The 22,985-nt window shown below is 37.9% G+C and overlaps 1 protein-coding gene across 4 annotated transcripts in view; it reads left to right on the forward strand.

Annotated features, from left to right (window-relative positions):
* LOC114645959 (synaptotagmin-9-like) overlaps window positions 1-22,985 on the forward strand; it is a 300,882-nt gene that overhangs the window by 94,924 nt on the left and 182,973 nt on the right. For all 4 annotated transcript variants that reach the window (XR_007934104.1, XR_007934105.1, XM_051922775.1 and 1 more), the window contains exon 3: window positions 5,104-5,650. Coding sequence is in view for 2 of the 4 variants with exons in the window: in XM_051922775.1 (XP_051778735.1) it covers window positions 5,104-5,650 (547 nt within the window). In the remaining 2 variants the exon portion in view is untranslated. The remainder of the gene's footprint in view (window positions 1-5,103; window positions 5,651-22,985) is intronic.

The following is a 22,985-nucleotide window of genomic DNA, read 5'->3' on the forward strand; positions in this document are numbered from 1 at the left end:
CTCCACTGACAGACTGAGGAGATTGTTCCTCCCCCACACTATGCGACTCTTCAATTCCACCCGGGGGGGTAAACGTTAACATTATTCAAAGTTATTGTCTGTCTTGTATACCTGCATTGTTATCACTCTTTAATTTAATATTTTCTTTATCAGTATGCTGCTGCTGGAGTATGTGAATTTCCCCTTGGGATTAATAAAGTATCTATCTATCTATCTATCTATCTATCTATCTATCTATCTATCTATCTATCTATCTATCTATCTATCTATCTATCTATCTATCTATCTATCTATCTATCTATCTATATGAAAAAGTGAAAAAGTTTGGGAACCTCTCTCAGCCTGCATAATAATTGACTCTACTTTCAATAAAAATGATAACAGTGTTATGTCTTTCATTTTAGGAACATCTGAGTACTAGGGTGTTTTCCAAACAAAGATTTTTAGTGAAGCAGTATTTAGTTGTATGAAATTAAATCAAATGTGAAAAACTGGCTGTGCAAAAATGTGGGTCCCCTTGTAATTTTGCTGATTTAAATGCATGGTACTGCTCAATACTGATTACTTGCAACACCAAATTGGCTGGATTAGTTCGTTGAGCCTTGAACTTCATAGACAGGTGTGTCCAATCATGAGAAAAGGTATTTAAGGTGGTCAATTGCAAGTTGTGCTTCCCTTTGACTCTCCTCTGATGAGTGACAGCATAGGATCCTCAAAGTAATTCTCAAAAGATCTGAAAACAAAGATTGTTGAGTATCATGGTTTAGGGGAAGGCTACAAAAAGCTATCTCAGAGGTTTAAACTGTCAGTTTCAATTATAAGGAATGGAATTAGGAAATGGAAGGCCACAGGCACAGTTGCTGTTAAACCCAGGTCTGGCAGGCCAATAAAAATACAGGAGCGACATATGCACAGGATTGTGAGAATGGTTACAGACAACCCACAGATCACCTCCAAAGACCTGCAAGAACACCTTGCTGCAGATGGTGTATCTGTAACATCGTTCTACAATTCAGCGCAATTTGCACAAAGAACATCTGTATGGCAGGGTGATGAGAAAGAAGCCCTTTCTGCACTCACGCCACAAACAGAGTCGCTTGTTATATACAAATGCTCATTTAGACAAGCCAGATTAATTTTGGAACAAAGTGCTTTGGACTGATATTTGGTCTTAACAAAAAGCGCTTTGCATGGCGGAAGAAAAACACCTGCTACCTATTGTCAAATTTGGTAGAGGTTCCATCATGCTGTGGGGCTGTGTGGCTATTTCAGGGACTGGGGCCCTTGTTAAAGTCGAGGGTCGGATGAATTCAACCCAATATCAACAAATTCTTCAGGATAATGTTCAAGCATCGGTCACAAAGTTGAAGTTACAAAGGGGTTGGATATTCCAACAAGACAATGACCCAAAACACAGTTCAAAATCTACAAAGGCATTCATGCAGAGGGAGAAGTACAATATTCTGGAATGGCCGTCACAGTCCCCTGACTTGAATATCACCGAAAATCTATGGGATGATTTGAAGCAGGCTGTCCATGCTCGGCAGTCATCAAATTGAACTGAACTGGAGAGATTTTGTATGGAAGAATGGTCAAACATCAAAGGCTATAGGAGGCATCTAGAGGCTGTTATATTTGCAAAAGGAGGCTCAACTAAGTATGTAATATCTCTGTTGGGGTGCCCACATTTATGCACCTGTCTAATTTTGTTATGATGCATATTGCATATTTTCTGTTAATCCAATAAACTTAATGTCACTGCTGAAATACTACTGTTTCCATAAGGCATGTCATATGTTAAAATGAAGTTGCTACTTTGAAAGCTAAGCCAATGAGAAACAAAAATCCAAAGAATTAAGGGGGTTCCCAAACTTTTTCATATGACTGTATGTTTTCACTGGATAGTCTAGTTTATTCAACAATTATAAAGACTAATTGGTAATGTTGAAACTGTCAGTGAGATAAAGGCTGGATTCTTGGTTTATACAAATTTTAAGACTCAGTACTGCACTAAGTATGTTCAGAATGTGCATACATTAATATACGTACCTACCAACAGTACTTGTGTTGAATAGTGATGAGTAACAGCAAATCAAGTTAAACATGCCATAGTCTCACTGAAGCCAGACGACAACCACAAGTGAATTTTACTTACAGCTGGATGGGAACAATTTGACGGTTCACTGAGTGTGACATTTCTAAATCAATCTAACACCGAAAGAAGGCGGCGCTCAAATTAGGGGCAGTAAATTTGAACTGCAAAGATCAGAGGTGCTCAAGCTAACCTCGTGCGACAGAGAGCAAGCTTCTGTTTACAATGAACCGTCTATAGTTAAAAAGTTTCGTAAAAAACCTTACTAGACATGTACGTGTGTGTCACATATGCAGACAGTACATTGCATGTTTTAAAAATAAACATAACCTGATGCAAGGGAAAAAGCTTACTGTAGAATCAGATTATACATTGGCTGTGTGTGCTCGATAGTGTAGGAGTCGATGTAAGCTTGAAAGAATTGGCAGCTATATTCATGAAAATGTGAACTGCAAAATATAGTGTGTCACACTCCATTAAAAGGACTGAAGTTAAGAGGGCTGATAATGAAGAGCCATAGAAGATGCAGATTTCAGTATTCAAAACACCAAAATTAATAAATCATCCCAACAACACCATTGAAGCAGACATGGTTGCATAACATTCAACTTTTGACTAAACAAATAGCGAAAGAGATTACTGATTAATTGGAAATGCAAACATGCCACAGCATTTTAACACATTGTGTGTCCATAGACCATCTAAACTTTATTTGTTGTTGTTATGTCATATAGCGATGCAATAGTTAAAATGACAGAAAGATATCTTGGCGGATAGAGGCACTTCTCAATCAAATGTGTGGAACCCAGTAGCTGTGGTGGTCTTTGTGTGTGTGCCTGTCTGTATCCACCATCTTACTAGCCATTATAAATGATTCTATTAGTTCGGGGGTTGTGCCCTCTTTTTTTAAACATGCTGCAGTCCGTCCCCGTCTAAAAAAGGCAGAATTAGATCCTGGAGTTTTAGCCAATTTTCGTCCAATTTCCCAACTGCCGTTTCTGGCTAAAATTCTAGAAAGAATCATTTATAATCAATTGGTCGATCACCTTAACTACAATAATTTATTTGAGATCTACCAATCTGGCTTTAGGCGTTATCATAGTGTTGAAACGGCACTCCTGAAAGTGTTCAACGACAGCTCTCTTATTACTGACTCAGATGATGCGGCAGTCCTTCTCCTCCTTGACCTGCCTGCTGCCTTTGACACCATTGACCATGAAATATTGCTGATGCGGCTTGAACATCTTGCTGGGCTTAAAGGGGCTGCTCTTAACTGGTTCAGGTCATATTTAACTGTTAGACACTTTTCAGTGACTTTTAATTCCTCTTTTTCATCTACTGCTCCTCTTAAATATGGTGTTCCTCAGGGATCCATTTTGGGTCCTATTTTATTCTCTATATACCTTCACCCTATTGGAGCGATTTTTTAGGAATTTAACATTTCTTTTCACTGCTATGCTGATGATACTCAGGTTTATTTTCCTGTCTGCAACTCTGCAACAAATCAACTCCTCAGCTGTCTGTCTGAACTAAGATCCTGGATGGCTAATAATTTTCTTGATCTGAATCAAATAAAACAGAGGTGCTTATAGTGGGTCCATCAGCTAAAGCCCAAATTGGTCTTGGACTGCTCGGCTCTTTCTCTGTCTTTTCCAAACCTCAAGTCTGCAATCTTGGTGTTACCTTTGACAGTAACCTCTCTTTTGAGAAACAAGTAAATTCTGTAGTCAAGAGTTGCTTTTTCCAACTTCGTCTATTAGGTAAGATCAAGCCTTTTTTATCTTCTAGGGATCTTGAGAAAGCTACTCATGCTTTTATTTTTTCTCGCCTCGATTACTGCAACTCGCTGTATTCTGGGATTAGCAAATCTCTGATACACAGGTTACAGCTGGTCCAAAATGCTGCCAGCCATCTAGAGTGCTTAGATCTTCTGATCAGTTGTCTCTTGTTGTCCCTCGTACCAAGTGTAAAACCAAGGGGGACAGGGCCTTTGCTGCTGCTGCGCCTCGCCTGTGGAACTTCTTACTTCATAATATAAAGGAGTCGTCTACAATTGAACTGTCCAAAACAAGACTGAAGACTCATTTCTATTCACTTGCATTCTGTGACCTTCAGTAATACTGATGGTTTCCTCTTTGTGATTATATAACATTACTACTATTTATTATGTATCTTATTTTATGTTCATATATTTTATTTCTATTTATGTATTTATGTTAATTGTTTTTTTTTCTTTTATTCTATAATTGTAACGCACTTTGGCCACAGCATTACTATGTTGTTTTAAATGTGCTATATAAACAAATTGACATTGACCATCTCTGCGCTTATTACAACATTCAAATTAATTATTAAGCTTCAGTTACTTTGTGCTACTGAGCTCCTGAATGGATAACAGCATTTTACGTTTTTGTTTTTTTTTTTTCTCTCCGTGTAGAGGTCTTTTGTTCAGTATCTTTTGCTCTTTTCCTGAAACCCCGGTGGCAGTTTAAAACACACAGACTGCAGAAACTGGGGGCAGGTGTTTTAGGAAGAAGCCTGTGGGTGTAGCATATGCAATACAGGATTTCACCACTATTCACTAATCACTTTTTAACAGGTTGTTCCCAGACTTGTATTCTCGTTTGAGAATCACATCTGGCTCCTCAAGTGTAAGCATACCATTTTCCTGATAGAAAAATAAATTCTATGCCCTACAAGGGAAGATGGATAAAGAATTGTCTCTGGTTGCTCTCATACATCTTCTAGTAAGTATTGTAAAATAGAGTATCACAGAGAGCCTACTGGGAAAGATTTTCTAAAGCTGTCTAAATCTACTCAGCTGAGTTTTTTTAGATGATGAAGCAGAGAATGCAATTTTACTTTTCTACATAAACTCAGTGTGACACCAGTATTCCTAGGCGGCAATGATAAAAATGTAAAAGATGAAAGAAATTGCCTACTTAATTTAAATTCTGTTAAAGCTTAAGAAAAGAAAAATAACGATAATCACTTTTCTTTCTCTTTCAAAGGCATAATTCGATAAGGAGACAACTAAATCTTTCCAACCCAGATTTTACGATACAGCAGTTTCAGAAGCAGGATTCTCTTACTGGGCTTGGACGGATTAAACCTGAGCTGTATAAGCAGAGATCGGTAGACACAGATGATGGCAGAAGAAACAACAGCAAAACGTGTGGGAAGCTCAATTTTATCCTTAAATATGATTGTGATTTGGAACAGCTGATTGTCAAAATCCACAAAGCAGTTGAGCTGCCAGCCAAAGACTTCTCTGGAACCTCAGATCCTTACGTCAAGATTTATTTGCTGCCAGACCGCAAAACCAAACATCAGACTAAAGTGCACAGGAAAACCTTGAACCCTGTCTTTGATGAAGTATTTTTATTTCCTGTGGCCTACAATGAGCTCCCTACTCGAAAACTTCATTTCAGTGTTTATGACTTTGACCGATTCTCTCGGCATGACATGATTGGACAGGTGGTTGTGGATAACTTTTTAGATCTAGTGGATTTTCCCAGGGAAACACATCTCTGGCGAGATATCCAGCATGTGACCACAGTAAGTAGTGTGAAAATTTTCATTTTGTGCAAACATCTGGGGATATTTCTGGGTTAGAAGTTTGTACATTTTAACAACAGCAACGGTACCTTATAAAATGTCCAACATGCTGAATGTGGAGTAGTTTAAACTGTGTTCTAGGCAAGTTTCTCAACAGCATTTATTCCCAATTTACCAGTCACCAATAGGGAATCTTTTGTCAGTTAAGAGTTTAGTCATCAGGCATGTAGAGAAGTGCCTTCTGAAGTCTTTGGATTGCAGGAAATTCCGGAGAAAAATTTTGCATTATTGGGTGGCTGGCAACCAAAATATCTGAGCACAAATATTAAGATGAATCTGCAAAATTAAGTCTCTATATCTGGCTATCTGGATTATACATTCAAGGATGTATTTTATACTTGTTGTACAGTACTTTAATGGACAGTTTACTAGGAGTGCAGGAAAAATGTCCAATGTATAAAGCGCCTTGCCTTATGGTAATATGTAAAGTGTTAACTGGAGCTGCATTTCAATTAGTTTCATGGAATCACAAGCACAGGTCACACAATCCAAAATGAGTGCATGAAAGATCAGTGCCTTTCTTGTAATAAACAGTATCAACTGTACTACTGTAAGTTAATTCTTATGAGGTGTTAGTAACAATGTTATGAATATTGTTTTGTGTACAGGAATGGGGCAAGTCCCTTCAGAAGGCATAGAGGAACCTCATTCCATTACATGATCCAGCAGGGCATATATTACTGTGTAAAAATTCCTTTTTACTTTGTTGTTTCCTTTCCTTCAGGAGTGGTTATGTTTGCAGGCGACAAATAATGTGTTAAAAAAGGAGTACATTTTTATCTGTTGGCTAGTTTCACTTTATAAAAGAGTTGGCTTGGCTTCTACAATACACCATCTCACATTGCCTGGGGCAGGAAGAGGGATAATGTCTTTTTCTATGCACAAAGGGATATTCTTGTCTGGTATTATTTCCTTTATAGCTCTGCTGTGATGTTGGAAGCATGCAGGGCAAGAAATGCTTCCAGTGAATGAATGCTTAGCAAAATATGATAGGCATATGTGCCAGCACTTTTACTGCACCCACATTCCACAGCCTGAAACACAGTATGTTATGTTTGGGTTAAAGATGATAAGAAATGCGGCCTAATATATAAAGGTAATTCTGCTTAAACTGCTGGCTGTGCAGATTCTGGCACTTTTAACAGACATTAAATGTTTTCCACATTAAAGTGTATTTTAGGTAATATGCATGTTATTTCCTAATGTGAACGAATGAGGAATGTGTACCTGAAAACTGCAGTCCTGTAGAGATTCTGGGTCATCTATATTAGCGAAGAGAAAAAATGAGAATTGCAATCCCTGAAGAAAACCATCTTTAAAAAAAGGCACTTAGCTACAGGACAGTACAAAATTGTCCTCACTGTGGCTTGGAAGACTTCTGTCTTTTTATCATAACTGGCAGACAATTAAAAAACAATTTTAATCAACCTGCCCTTTTCATGTTGGAGTAGGATGAGGTTCAGCAGTTTCTACAGCAGTGGTGATATTTGGTAAGAGTGTAATTAAGTGCAATACACAACAATTTCTGCTATTGATCCTGGACTGGCTTCAGGTTGGGTGTGAGGGTGATTGTGTTCTCCATGAAGGAAGGGGCAGGTAGTGTGTGATTACAGCACAACTAAAACAGTATATACAGTTTTTGACAAGCATGGATGAGTGGAATAAACACTTAGTGCTTGTACAACGTGTCGGGGTGTCAGCCATGTCACCCATTTTAATCTTTGGGTGAACATAGACTCTACATAAATGTATTCTTGTTATTTATTATTAAAGGAAACAGGCAATCCATGGAGCTAAAAAGAACATAAATCACCTCTAAGGCTACATTAAAGGAAATCTCTTTCCATGTTGAAAATTAGGGAGCTCCGTTCTCTTCTAAGGTTCAGGTCCAAATGAGACATCGACATTTGGGGGTGTCCCCCTTTTATAGCGGTCCTGCCGGAAGGGGCACGATCAGCTACTCTCAGGCAGTGTCTTCTGTGTGCTAAGGAGAAAAAAAGAGACAAGCCTGTTAGCAGCAATGCCCTCTCTTGACCCTCGCAAGGTATTACAATCCTTGGATGAGTCCTTGAGGTGTCCCTTGGAGACACATGTAAGTAAATCTAAGAACTTCTATGCAACAGATTAGAGTAAACAGAACTTCATTCTATACAATGCTGCTAATCTGTGCAACAAGCAAAAGCAAAGTAAAGATTGTTTCTATCAAAAATGCACAAAGTAGAACCCATAAGCACTAAGAATTGGGAATACAGAAAAACCAACACACAGCACTGAATATATTGTTAGGTGTAACAAAAGATTGGAAAATAAAAATAAACAGACATAAAAAATCAAGAGTCAATCTTCTATTGGTTAACCTACCACTGCATAGAGCTAACAAGGCATCTAAAATAATGCCATTAATGTGCATAAATTATTATAAACCAAGATTTGCCTATTTCACTGACTATTGTATAAGGGACAATGCTACTCATAACCTTCATGACATCTGCATGTCATGGTGTGAGTAAATAGCATTATATGGGATAGTTAGTCGCCTCTTATTGAGCAATCAACCAATGATAGAAAATTTCCACTCCCTCCTTCCTCTAAGGGACAACTGATTAGATAAAAAGAAACTCAGCAACATCAATAATAGGTGAAACATAATACCTATTCTTTTCGGGTGGCATGCCTGTAGAAATCTCTGTTTTGTAAAAGCTGAATCCAAGCCATGTGTTGTGCTACACATTTGGCACAGGTAATAATAGGAGGTCATGTCAGTTTTAACCAAATATTCTATCTAGTCTCCTTTGTGAAACCATGACTTCATGAATGAGCATTTCTTCTCCTGGAATACACAAGTGGACTACTTCTGCAGTTTCACCTGCACAGGACTGCCTGTACTAAGGTTACCTGGTGGTTTAATGGCTTCAGTGGTAAGTGTTGCCAATAAGGTGTGTAGCAAGGATAGGTTCTGAGACAGTGCATGTGCTAACAGCTCTTCCTCTTCAAGCTCGAGAGTAGAGGAGAAGTCCTATGAGGAGCCCTGACGATACTCCCAAAGTCCTGCCTCTTCTACCGCTTGATCCATATACATACCAAAACAGCCAGTCATTGTTTACTTTCAGACCCATGACTGTTGAAACCATATCAGTCTGCAGAAGCACTATAGATTGAGCCTAAAATTAATTTTATTTTGTATATTTTTTCATTGCTTTATTAGCTTTGCAGCTAATAACTGGGGATCTCAGGGAGACCCCAAAACTTCACACTACCTTGTCCCATTTTCTCTGACTATACATATTGTCACTCATGCGCATCTGTGGATCACCTTATCAGCTCAGATTAGGTATACGATACCCTCTTGCCTCTTCCCAGCTCTGAGTAGATACCCAATGAGGGCGATTAACCTCACCATCATCACTTTGCGATGTCCCAGCCCTTCCACACCAAAACATATTAAGGCAGCTGTTCACAGAAGGAGGCATCTCAATCTTGACCCAATCTTACAACAGGACGGAGCTCCATGGAGAGACCCTAAGCATAGAGCCACCAGAGGCTCAAGTTCTTTTGTTTGCTTTCTCCTTGCTTGTGCCATTGAGCACCTGTTTATTTTGTTACTGAAACCCTTTTTTGGTTGTTTTGCATTAAAACAAGGTGGTCATGTTTCTTTGGACTTGGCCAGTCACTCATCCTTGGCACTATATATATTTCCAATAACACCACACAACTTTTCTTTCTTTTCTCTGTCTCTCCTTCTCCTCTACTCCTCAAAGGAAAGCTTTGTTTGTCCTCTACTCCTAACTCCAATTCTTCTGGGTTAGTTAGAACAACTCCTTTTATCTTAGGACAGGGTCTGTCGGAAGCACTTCTGGGTCAGACAGAGCTCCCATAAAATAGGGACGGTACATCCCTGCAGCGTTCTTTGGCAGCACCTACGGGACCCAACAGGGCTGTACTCCAGAACTCCAATTCCCAGCATGCCATGAGGGGATACGACTGGTTATCCAAGCACAGGAACACTGAGAGAGAAAGTACTCGAAACCTATTGTCTCCACCAGCTCTTCCATTGTAGTGGCCACCTGGCCAAGTAAGACTGCTTGTTCCATCCCGACCAGGACACCAGATGATGCTGTCTATTATGATATATATAAACAGCTATACAACAGTTACAATACTGTGTATTTTAATATACTTGTCATTTTTAAAAATTTGTGCTTGATGGGACAAACTAATGTGGATGGGAGGGCCTATCATCCCATGGTCATGCATGTAATATATTTAAAGAGGTAGAAGAAGAGCCCTTACAAAAATGAAATATATGTATAATATCTTTTAAAAAAATATATTGTTACCAATTTGAATATATTTTAAAATATTCTACAAATGTGAAATGTAGATTATGTAATATGTAAATTATTGCCGATTTTGTGTGCTGTCATAAATCTTTCAAAATATGAAAATCTATTTCTTAATATATTGTAAAATACATATTTTATAAAATATATTACAATATAGATTTTAAATATACTATAAATTTGAATTATACTATAGAATATATTTTACAGTATATCTATATTTCAAATTATTTTATATAAAATACCGCCTGCCCATATATATATATATATATATATATGCCATTTTTGTATATTTTAAAAATACATTTATCTGGTATTAAAAATATCATTCAAAGGATAAGCAATGAAAGATTTTTCAGAAACATGGGGCTGGACATGTTTCTCTTATACAAAAAGTATTTGGAAGTATATTTTTTAAAATATATTCAAGGAAATATATGTTACATCATATTTCCGATATGATCTTGAAAATATGTATTTGAGATACATATATATTACATTAAAAATATGTCCACATATTTTTCAGGTAGGCCTATATTACAATATATTTCATTTTTGTAAGGGAGCAGAAAATAAAAATCAGCAAAGCAGTGAAAGTACAAGTTTATTTATTTTCACTTTTGGTTAAGTTTCATTTATTAATACACCAAACAACATATTTTCCAGGATACAAAACAAATATGTGAAGATAGGATAAGAGCCAGGTATCAAAATTAAGCATCACTCTAAACACCAGAAAAGGCATTCTGATGTGAATGCTGAAGAAATTCCATACTCCTTGAAATAATCTAAAGTCTCCCAGCACTAGAAAGAATTACACCTATTCAAAGAAGTGGTGTTTTAAAAGACAGATAAAAATAATCATATAAACATAGAACTGCATACAGGCCATAGCAGACTGTTAAGTCATCCCAGACAGCTTGTCACACACATTAAAGTACCTTAGTCTCCTTAGCAATCTCACCCAAAGTTAACGCTAAGGTCAGGTGGTGCCCTCTGTAGCTAAAGGGCCTTCAGACGCCAGATTTCTCTAGCAGTTGTGTCTCCCGACTAGCCTTTTAAAGAATATCCAAGGCAGTGCCTGTGTCATCTGATTCATTCCATAGGACACTGAAATCCTTCTTAACATAAAAAGAACACCTGGGCTGCCACCTTCCTGCCTCGATGATCTCTCGGGATCACCACAGCATGGGTTGAGTCACTTTTCTTTGAGCATCTGACTTTGTAGGCTGGCTTGGTGCCATGCATTCCACTTTCTAACAGGGTATAAAAGTCTTTCAGAAGGTTTGCTTTTCATAGTGCCACTCCTGAGTCTATTAATCTTTGCATACAAATAATGAATTCTCTGTCATTGAGGAGGTTTCTGCCAGGAGTGTCCATTGGCAAGTGATAATTTGGTGGTAGCCTTTCCTCTGGCAATCTGTTACCAACCTAATGATCTCTCACTATATAGAAATGCGTAAATTAAGACATTTTAAAATATACATACATAATACTTCCTCATACATAAGCAACAATAGTTTTAATTCTTTCTTTCTAATTAAAACATAGCCTCCGTGACTATACTGTGGAATAATTCACAACCTTTTTCAACCCCATTAGCCTTGCCCTTGACCAGTGCTATGTTATGGTTAAAAAAAGAAACATTCCTTCCATCTTTTAACAAGTAACAAGTGAACACACCATTTCCATTACATTATACACTGAATAAAACATTTACCCCCTCTGGCTCTGACAGGTGTATAACCATTCGAATATTAACACTACTGTGTCTTTCAAACCTGTGTGTGGGTCTTGGAGACCCAAATCCATTAAAAATATAAATTACTGTTCTCATACTTCATTTATATAGCTGTAATATTAAAGAGATCATTGTTCAAAATAGAAAAGCTATTGCTATTGAAGTACAAGATTTATTCTGGAGAGCTTCATATGTACTACTGTATGTTTTCTCATTCTCATTTTACAAAATCAGAACTTTTTCACACTTGATATTTTAATATGTTCTTTATGATCTTTAGAAAAGGTTCTACCAATGGCACAGTTGGTTAGCCTGCTCCAGCAAACAAGGCTGTAATCCTAACTCAGTAATATTGCATGTTCTCTCCATGTTTACTGTATTACAGGTAATCTGATATCTTACAAAGGTTTGGCTACCTGGTGGCATCTACACTGGCCTGTTGTGAGTGAGTTTGGGTGCAATAATATAAGAACATTAGAACAATTTTGATGAAAGCAGGCCATTAGGTCAAATTAGCTTAAATTAATTAAATTACCATCGGGCAAGAGATACAGAGCTATGAAAACTAGGACAAACCGCCTTAAAAACAGCTTTTATCCGAAAGCAATCATGGCCCTGAACTCAAAATAAAACTGCTCTATATTATTCTTCCAATGTGCAATATATACCTTAGGTCAACAAGTGCAATTTGTATATTTATTACTATTCGGTTTGTTATTATATTCTGTCTTTTTGTCATTTTAACCCTTATTCCTCACACTGAGTTGATTGCACCTTCAATTTCGTTGTTCCTTTGTAAAAGTGACAATGACAATAAAGATCTATCTATCTATCTATCTATCTATCTATCTATCTATCTATCTATCTATCTATCTATCTATCTATCTATCTATCTATCTATCTATCAAATAAAGCTCACCAGTCCTATTTGCCTAGCAGTAAGTCAACTGATGTAGGCCCCTGATGTGCCAATATCTCCTATAATACTTGGTAATTTATACCATGGCTCTGTGGTTTTGTACATGAAGAAAAAACTTCTCAAATATTTGTGAAATCTAACCCTAACAAGTTTCTATCTATATCCCTTGTTGAAGAACTTAATATACGTATATATATATATAAGTAACAACTGAGATCCACCGTACTAATTCCTTTCATAATTTTAAAAATTGAATTCATGCCAGCTCTTAAACTCCATTTGTTGAGACTAAAAAAGTTTAACTCCTTCCATCTGTGTTTGCACCTGATACCTCACAGTCCCAGAATTAGCCTAGTTGCTCTTCTCTGGACATTCTCTAGCATTGCTTTGTCTTTTGAGTAAGACTTTGACCATAACTGCTCACAGTACTCCAGGTGAGGCCTCACTAGTGTGTTATATATCTTAAGCAACATTTCCCTTGTCTTATACTCGACATGTTGTGCTACAGTATACATTGTCACACACGTGTGCTTGGGAGGCAGTCTAAGGGCTCAACTGGGAGTAAAATACAGAGGCAAGGGTTGATCTTCTTCTTCTTTTGGCTGCTCCCGTCAGGGGTTACCACAGCGGATCATCTTCTACCATATCTTTCTGTGCTCTGCATCTTGTTCTGTCACACCCATCACATGCATGTCCTCTCTCACCACATCCATAAACCTCCTCTTAGGCCTTCCTCTTTTCCTCTTACCTGGCAGCTCTATCCTTAACATCCTTTTCCTAATATACCCAGAATCTCTCCTCTGCACATATCCAAACCAATACAATCTCGCCTCTCTGACTCGCCTTTAAGTCTCCCAACCGTCCAACTTGAACTGACCCTCTAATGTACTCATTTCTAATCCTATCCATCCTTGTCACACCCAATGCAAATAGTACTAATGCCTTTTCTCCCTCTTCCTCAGACCACCAGAAGGAAAAACCAGTTATGACACCGACCACTTCTGCTTCTTCATCATGCCCTCCTGTAGACCCCATTTCCGCATGAGATCCCTCCCCTTCCTGTCCTCCACCTATAAAAACCCAAGCATTCATTCTGTTATATCCTAACATTCTTAGCCTTCTTATTGGCCTTTGTACACTGATTGGACGTAGATAGTGTCAAGTTAACTATGACTCCTAGGTCCTATTTATAATGAGTATTTCCTTAATTTCTAACTTCTCAATTTTTCATGGTGGCGCTGACTGGATGCCTGTGAATTACATGAGGTGCACTTAATTTTATCAATAATAGGACACAATTTGAGGTTAACAGTAATATGATCAACTATTAGAGGCATCCAGTACTGTAATACGATCGATATAATTTATGTTCATATCAGGCAATGCTAAAAACAACAGCATACCATGTTTGCAATGAAACAACAATCTTACTAAAATTGTAACCTCCAGCTGGGCTAAAAGATCATAACTGACAATACATCTTCAGAAATACTGACTCATTTAATATTTTATTGCCAACTCTGAACACATGAAACCCAAAAGCAGTCTATGGTACTTGAATAATATTCATTACCCTCACACATTGAGTTACACCACATAAAAAAACACCTGCTCCATCTTACTAGTCTATAGACCCCAAAAGACAAATTTCAAACAACCAATTTCACTGATCTGTTTGTGTTTAAAGTGTAAATGTCAAAATTTGTTTAAAATCAGTGACATCTGACAGGACATTCATTCTTTATAATTCAGATTGTTTGGTTGTTGTAAGATGAATTGCAACAGAGCTAATGGTTGCCATTATTGCAGCTCATTAAGGTTTTAGGCGTACTAAGCATGGGAAACTAGACTCACCTCTGAGGTAATGAGTAGCACTTCAGAGGTCCAAATCAGTAAGAGAGCCATGTAAGGTTGCAGGGTGGACTGAATCCCAGGTGTATTTTTTCTTCCTGATGGGCCTGCTCTGCAGTTGGTGAAATTCAGCATGTAGCTTTCATTTCACAGTGATGAGCCACTAGCAGTAAACACTGATGATGCACAGGACTGAGAGATAAAAGCACGCTTTAGAGTATGATGTCAGACTCAACAACCTTCTGAGTCTGTTTTATTAATTGGCCTATATATGCTTACCTTTTATTTTCTGGCATATGGGTAATTAAGCCACTTGCAGCTGATAATTGTTTCTTTGGCAATGTTTCTGTGTACACTTTCTAGTGCTTCTCCAGGTACACAGGTGCTAGCTTCATGAAGGAAGACCTCAGTGCTGCTTATAGCTCTTCAAATGTATGCTTTAGTGTGCTATTGTGGCTTTGTTCATCTAAATAAACTTGCCCTTTTAATTAGCTTGTTGATTCGGTCAGCCTTTCTTGAAGTGATGTTACCAGCTCAGCACACCACAGCGTAGAAAATTGCTCTGGCCATCTCAGAGTTATAGAGGATGTGAAGAACATCGCATTAAAGGAATATAGTCTCCTAAGGAAGAAGATCCTGATTTGTCTTTCTTATATAGTTCCTTTGTGTTCTGAAACCAGTTCAAACTGTCTTTAATATGGAGGTGTGGACCATCCCCACATCCACTCCTTCAATATTGACCAGACGCAGAGGCTGTTTGGTGCAGTGAAAGTCAATAACTTGTTCTGTGGTTTCTTTTTGCACAGATGAACAAAGACTCCTTTCCCATTGGGATTAATAAAGTATCTATCTATCTATCTATCTATCTATCTATCTATCTATCTATCTATCTATCTATCTATCTATCTATCTATCTATCTATCTATCTATCTATCTATCTATCTATCTATCTATCTATCTATCTATCTATCTATCTATCTACTTTGTCTCATCCCCTTTATCAGTAATATATATAGGACTGACGCCATCTGGTCCTGCAGCTTTCCTATATGTCGTTTTCTAAGTTGTCTCCTTACTTGGTCTTCAGTTATGGACAGCCCATTCTGGTGGTCAGAGATACACTTGTTACAGCCTTTTCTGTTGACATGGTAGGAGTTGTTAAACATAGAAGGGATGGTGAGGGGCGACTGGTCTTTGGAAGAAGGTGGCAGTGATAGGGAAAATCTATTAAATAATTGGTTTAAGGTGTTAGCTTTGTCCACATCCCCTTCTACCACCTACAGTATGCCCTGGACTGCTTGAGTCCAGAAATTATACCCTGTGCATTCCAGACATGTTTCATGTTATTCTGAGTGAGTTTATTTTCTATTTTAGCCTTGTAAGAATCCTTTCCTTCACTCAGCTTTTTATTCACCACACACTGTATATCCTTCAGAGCCTCTTTGTCACCAGATTTAAATGCTCTCATTTTCTCATTCAGGAGACCTTTTACCTCTGTAGTAATTAAGAGTTTGAGTGAACAACACAGAAATTAATATGGTCTGTGATACAGTGACTAAGCGTCTCGATATCATCCCCATGTGACTTGCACATCATTTCCCAGTGTGTCATTTGGAAGTAATCATTTAGAGCCGTTTCAGCCTCTAGGCTCCACTTCCTCACTATTCTGTTGGTAACAGGTTGCTATCTAATAACAGGCTTGTAGCTGGGAAAAAGATGAACAAGGTTGTGGTCAGATTTGCCTAAAGGTGCCAGTCGTTTACATTTTAAGGCATCTTTAACATTTGAATACAGCAGGTTTAGTTTGTTATTTGCTCGAGTGGAATAACTCATAAACTGGTAGAAATCTGTCATAGCTTTTTCCAAAGTCACATGGTTGAAGTCACCATATAATATAACTTCAGGGTCGGAGTGAATCTGTTGGTGACAGAATAAATCATTCCATTGTTAAGTCCCTATTTGCTGGGGGAGGAATATAAACAATAATTAGGATTATGTAATTCTCCTGGGCAAAAAAAAATAGACAAATTCCAGCAGCTGAATTTCAATGTCTGAATTACAAATTGTAGTTTTAAGTGTAACATGCTCCCTTTCACACCTTTCCTCACATACACGGATAACCAGTCACCCTCCTGTCTTTTTTTACACACCACACTGTGTCTCTGCTTGAATAAAATGTCTCTGTCTAGCATTAAAACAGTGTCAGTTGTATCGGGCTTAAGCCAGCTCTCCGTAAAGCACAAAATTCTACTGTACTTCTATGCTTCATGAGTGCAGATAGTTCATTCATCTTATTTGACAGTGATTGAACATTTCCCATTAAAATAGATGGTAGACAAGTTCCAAAACCTTTTGCCTTGCCATTACTCTCACTGTTGCATGTCACCCTCTCCGTCTGTGGACAAACAGCTCCTGTGGCAAAGTGTAACTGAGCTGCTTAGATGCTCGCCATCGCAGGTCAAGTAGCTGATTACAGGAGTATTTAATACACCCCACTTTTATTTTCTCAGTGTCTCTTACATTTCCAGATATTGCAGACATAAGGCAACCTTTAGGTTCTGTTCGCAAATCCATCCTAGTCCATTTGAAGTGCAATCAAGACAAGCCAGGTATACACGTCGTAAATGTATTAAGGATGGTCTTTTTGTGTGTTTGAACTGTTAACATTTGAATGTGATGATTGCATATAGCGCTGAACTGACTTCTCTTTACTATTGTTGCCTCTGCATGTCCTGGAGTACAAAAGAAACAGCAACATGTGGGGACTGTGGGGAAAAAAACATGCGGTATTATGCGAATGAATATGAATAATATGAATAATGTTGCATCTGTGCCACAGTATTTTTTCCAAAATGTAATATGCAGGTTATAAAATGAATAATTCCAAGTATCATATATACCTATGTCTCTGTTTTTTTTTTTGTTTTTTTTTGACATCACAGACCATAAGCTGCATACTAATTCAGCGTGAGCAGGAACACTCAATAAAACTGAATAAAAAAAAAACAAGTGACGGTGAGATACGAAGAAGGCAGATTCACCAGCGTTTGTGTGTCCGCTTTTATCCCTCCAGATCAGAGAATGTCCAGTTCCATTGCCTCAAAACACCACTCACATCTACAGTTACTCCCAGTTTAAAAAAAAAACTAACAGCGTCAGATCCCTAGGACGATAGTATGTATCGTGATCGTGACTGAGAGAATAAAAGTGAAAAAAAAACCGGTAACTTTCACAAGTCCTATAAATGTACACCATCTGTTACAGATGCAAACCAAATGTATGTATGTACTATATAATATTAACATTAAGAGCAGCTCACTACTGAAAACGGCAAATATAGGAGGCAGACGGGATCGAACCGGGGACTCTTAATTACAAGTCAGCAAATCTTACCGCTACACCACGGAAGCCGTTGTATCATCCTTGAACCTTTTGTGAAAGTGTTTATTTGATCTTTGGACTTCAGGCTGCACACTTTATATAGTTTATGCCAACATTTTGTCATTTACTGCTAAAATATGACAAACGTTTCAGTTTTAACAATGTGTTTACACAGATTACTATGGAAACGGAACACACATGAAATGCATGTGTTCCAAATAACAATCTATTATTTCCACTCTAAAACTCCAGCATTTCACTCCCAGATAATCAATCAAGACATGAGCTGGGAGAAGTTTGTGCACATTCAGTGGTGGTGGGGGATGGAATAGCAGGCTGCTTGCTGCTTGTCTTGATTGGCACATTCACAGGACAAAAGATGCTGAGGGAGAGGTGCAAATGGATTTGAGGTGGGCTGGATCTACGGGTTTTTTCGCAGCTCTGGTAATTCTAGTGTTAAGGACTGTGTTTCTGATATGGACGTGATTAACACTGGAGTACCACAAGGAACAGTCCTGTCTCCTTTTCTTTTTATACTGTACACCTTGGACTATAAATATAACACCAGGTCATGTCACTTGCAGAAATTCTTAGGTGATTCTGCACTTATGAAGTTTGCATGCATTGCCATTTTTCTGTAAATTAAAGATCAATTTAAAATCCATTTCTTCTAATCCTAGTGGCTACAGCCAGTGATAAGCCAGAAGCCAGATCAATTCTAATCCTAAATAAGACTAGTAACTAGTAAGTTCAGAAACAAAAAGAAAAACAGTCAGAAATACAGAGCTTCTGTAGTAAGAGTCCTCTTTAGTAGACCACCTAGACCCACAGCAGTTTGACTATAGAATAAAGATTGGAATGGAGGATGCAATCATCCGTTGATTTAGAAGGTTCTCTCTCTGCCCTTCACAAAATCCCACCCCCCATTCAGGATGTGACCTACATTAGGATATCAGGGTGTGACACACAGCTTGAGTCGAAAGTATAATACTTGTTTATTTAGCTCAATAAAATGGTAAAAGCAACTAATATTGTGATTTTGTTTTGCTGCACTTTGACATACCCAAGGGAACCAGACACAGGTTCTTTAAATGTTTGAAAGTAACATGATCGTGAGAAGGAAACTTTAAAAAAAAAAAGCGGCAAACTTTATTGCAGTTGTAAAACTTATTAATGCTATTTAAATCTTTAAACTGACCCATCCTTTCAGACTAAAAAGGAGTAATAGATATGGTTCCTTCCAAGAATGCCCTTTCCAATCTCAACCAAAGAAACTTAAGCACACAAAAGAGCCTGAATCCGTTGGAATACTTACTAGGAATTCATGCAAGGTTTCTGCTTGTCTGGACACCGTATACGTGCCATCTCTTCAATACAGTGTCATCTTTTGCACCCAGAACATGTGTCCTTTAATGTGTCACTCTTCCAGGTATTTTCAGTGTTTTTGTTTGTTAGTCCTGCAATTACTTGATGTGCCAAACAAGTAGGTAAAAGCAAGGGTTGAAACACAAGGTTTTCAAAACTGAAATGCTCCATAAAAATAAAGAAGTATAGAATCAATTGAACATCTCTAAGCATGGCTCATGCCTTTGCTTTACAACATTCTTTGCTCTTAACACTTTTTCATTTCATCCTCAAATATATATTTGTGTAGTCTACTATAAAGAGTCTTCACATTTTCACTGTATGCCTGACCACAATCTAAGTTCAAGTGCTGTGGCTTCATATATTGTAGTATAGCAAAAAGAAAGTAGTTATAAAGACATGAAAACTCATCAGCTTCTTGGGGCTACTCTCCCACTTCTTGCTGATGCCCAATCTCCACTTTTCTAAAAACACCAACATTATGTTGGCATGTGCATAAACAGTTTAGAAGGTCATTACTGTCTGTGAAATTCTTACTTGCATGTGCTAATCAACATGCAACATGTCATCATTCACCAGTGCCTTGACCATGATTAGTGAGTCAGTTAATGATCTCTGAATTACTACTTTTCCCATAAACATCTGCATTCACACTACAACCCTAGCACAACTGCATGACAATACTACTACTACTACTATTACTACTACTACTACTACTACTACTACTATTACTACTCTACTACATTTACATTTATTTCCATAGCAGAAACTTTTATCCACAGTGATTTACAAAATAAATCCCTATAATTGGGTAAAATCATTCTGTGGGGACTATTTGTGAACAAGTGTTACAGGATATTTTACAAATTTGTCAGTGAAGAGCTCAGAAAAAGAAATAAGCTAGTCACACTTCCTAGGTTACAAAAACTTATCAGTTAGATGGAAATTTACCAAACAAGAGAGTCTTGAAATGGTTCTTAAACACACTGAGGGAGTCAGAATTGCAAAGCTGGGCAGTCCATTCCGCAAGCTACAAGGTACACATAAAGATTGAGATTTGATGCCACACACAAGCAACATCACCAGAAACCATTATTTAGTAGACCTGAGTAGTTGAGAAGCAGCATAGGACCTCACAGGTGTTTTGCTTCATGGCAAAGGTCATATATTTGATGTAATTTTGAAAATGTAAAATTTATTTGGCACCAAGTGACACCCCAAGCATTTCTTAAATGAAAGTGAAGTAGTTGGCTTAAAATTCAAGAAAAAAATAAAGGTAACTCTGTAGATTTGTCACTTTATACTGGCACATAGTTACCCTTGGTGGTAAGCCATGCAAGGCCAACTTCTCTCCCAAGCTCCTGGTTATGTCCAGGAGGTGTTCAGTAACTAAAGTATTACTTTAGTTTACTTTAGTTTCTGAATTAGGAACGGGATGTTGTTGTCAGTTCTGTGCCTTGTTGATAACTTTGTTTTCTCATATTTAAACTACATCACCCAAATGTGCCCAGCAATGAACTGGCAGCCTGACTAAGACCGATTCCAGCCTTTTGCAAAGCACTGCAGGAGCAGGTTGCAATTCCCCATCATTAAGTCTGAGAAAAGAATGGATGGATGGAATATGTGAGTATGCCCAATGATATCATACAGATATTGTTCCTCCCTTATATCCAGTGCTGTGTGGATTAGCTTTGCTTCCCCATAATCCCGAAAGAGCTGAACTCAAGAAATGGATGTATGGTTGAATGGATCTGCAGTCAAGAAAAGGAGTTTTTTTTATGAGTACACATTGTGGATTGTTTTAATATTTACTTATAAACTAAGTAGTGTAATGTCCATCCATCTATTTTGAAAATTGCTTATCTACTTCAGGCTCACAAAGAGCTGATGCCTCAACAACACTGGGTGCATGGCATGATGCGAGTTTGAAAAGAGGGCCAGTAGGTAATCTATCTGAGTCTTTTAGGAATGCATAAAAACACAGAAAACTTGCATGAACTATAATCATAAATTTCTTTCCTAAGAACTTAATAGGAAAAATAAAATAATGGGATGGAAATTATACATATTTGGACTACTTGTTTAAAGTTATTAGTTTATAACAAAGTACACAAACCACATTTAGTGAAAGAGATCACTGATCACAGAAGTGAATGTGTTAAATTCATTGAAATTCTAAAAATGACAAAACACCTGTTCATTTCAACATTTCAATCAAGCCCACAGGTGTATTAGTCAGTACGGGAACGAGCCTTTTACCAGTTTGCAAAGACAGCTGGAAATTAAATTTGCTTTGACTGGAAGCAGGTTAATTTGCCCTAGGGTTATCCAGAAAATAATGCCTCAACTTTTTCAGATTTAGAAGTCTAGTTATAATGCTTATAATTAACATGATATTCAATTTAAATCTTATCTCATTAAGTTTTACAAATATATCCCAGAAGAAAGACTTTACCAAAACATGAACCAAAAATAGATTGACTTTCGAAAAACTATTTTTACAGTAGTATTTCTCACATTATTTTATGACTAAGAACATTCCAAACACAGAAGTTAAATACACAAAGGCAACTAATCGTAAGTCTTTAGCACACAGCAAACAACAAAAGCTTGGTGCCAGCTATAATAATAATAATAATAATACATTACATTTATATAACACTTTTCTCAGACTCAAAGCACTATCCACACAGAGAGGAACTGGGAAGCGAACCCACAATCTTCCACAGCCTCCTTACTGCAAAGCAGCAGCACTACCACTGTGCCACCTGTGAGGACTATGAAGACGAAAGGCAAAAAAAAAAAACGCAAAATGTAATTCTTAGAGAAACATGAACTTCTATTGAAAAATTACTCTTGCATAAAATAAATACAGTATGTAACACATCCAAGCGAGATGGCTTTCATGTCCCTTTATTGGCACAAACTTACATCAGGGTTACACATGTATATCGTGTGTTTATATATATAGTAAGAGAAGGACAAGACAACGATAAAGAGTTGGGGTCTGCAGAGGGCGGTAGAACTGCAGACCCCTATGGATATGCACATGACTATAAATATTGTAGCAGATATAGCGCTTGTCCACCTCTCGAACCCTCAGGTACCACTCTGATGACCAGGTGAATGTATAATAATTCTTCTTTTTATTATACAATAGTGCACCAAGCACTCTCCTCCCCACACTCATAAACACAATAAAGACTTCAATAACAACTACAATGATAACTCTCCTCCTCGCCCAGACACTTAGCCCACCTTCCTCCCAGCTCAGCTCAGTGTTCTGGGCTTTCCATAGTCCTTTTATAGCTCCTGACCCGGAAGTGGTTCCAAGCACAACCCACAAGTCCATTTCCTTCCGGGTCAGGGCAAACAGTCCACTTCTTCATCCTGGGAGCACGTCGCTTCCTCCAGTCACGTGACTGACATGCACTCCCGGGTTATAGGGCACGCAAGAGCCCACTAGCCCCCCTACAGCGACTCCCGGTGGCCCCCAAGGTATCCAGCAGGGCTGTGTTTACAAACTACTGAGTCCATGAGGCCCTGCTGGAAGTCGGGGCACCATCATGCTGTCCGGAGGGCTCCTCCTAGTGGCCTGGGGGTGGCGACCGGAGTCCATACCCGGTCGTCCATCACAATATATATATATATATATATATATATATATATATATATATA

This window comes from Erpetoichthys calabaricus, chromosome 2 (assembly GCF_900747795.2).
Source record: "Erpetoichthys calabaricus chromosome 2, fErpCal1.3, whole genome shotgun sequence".
Classification (NCBI taxonomy): Eukaryota; Metazoa; Chordata; class Cladistia; order Polypteriformes; family Polypteridae; genus Erpetoichthys; species Erpetoichthys calabaricus.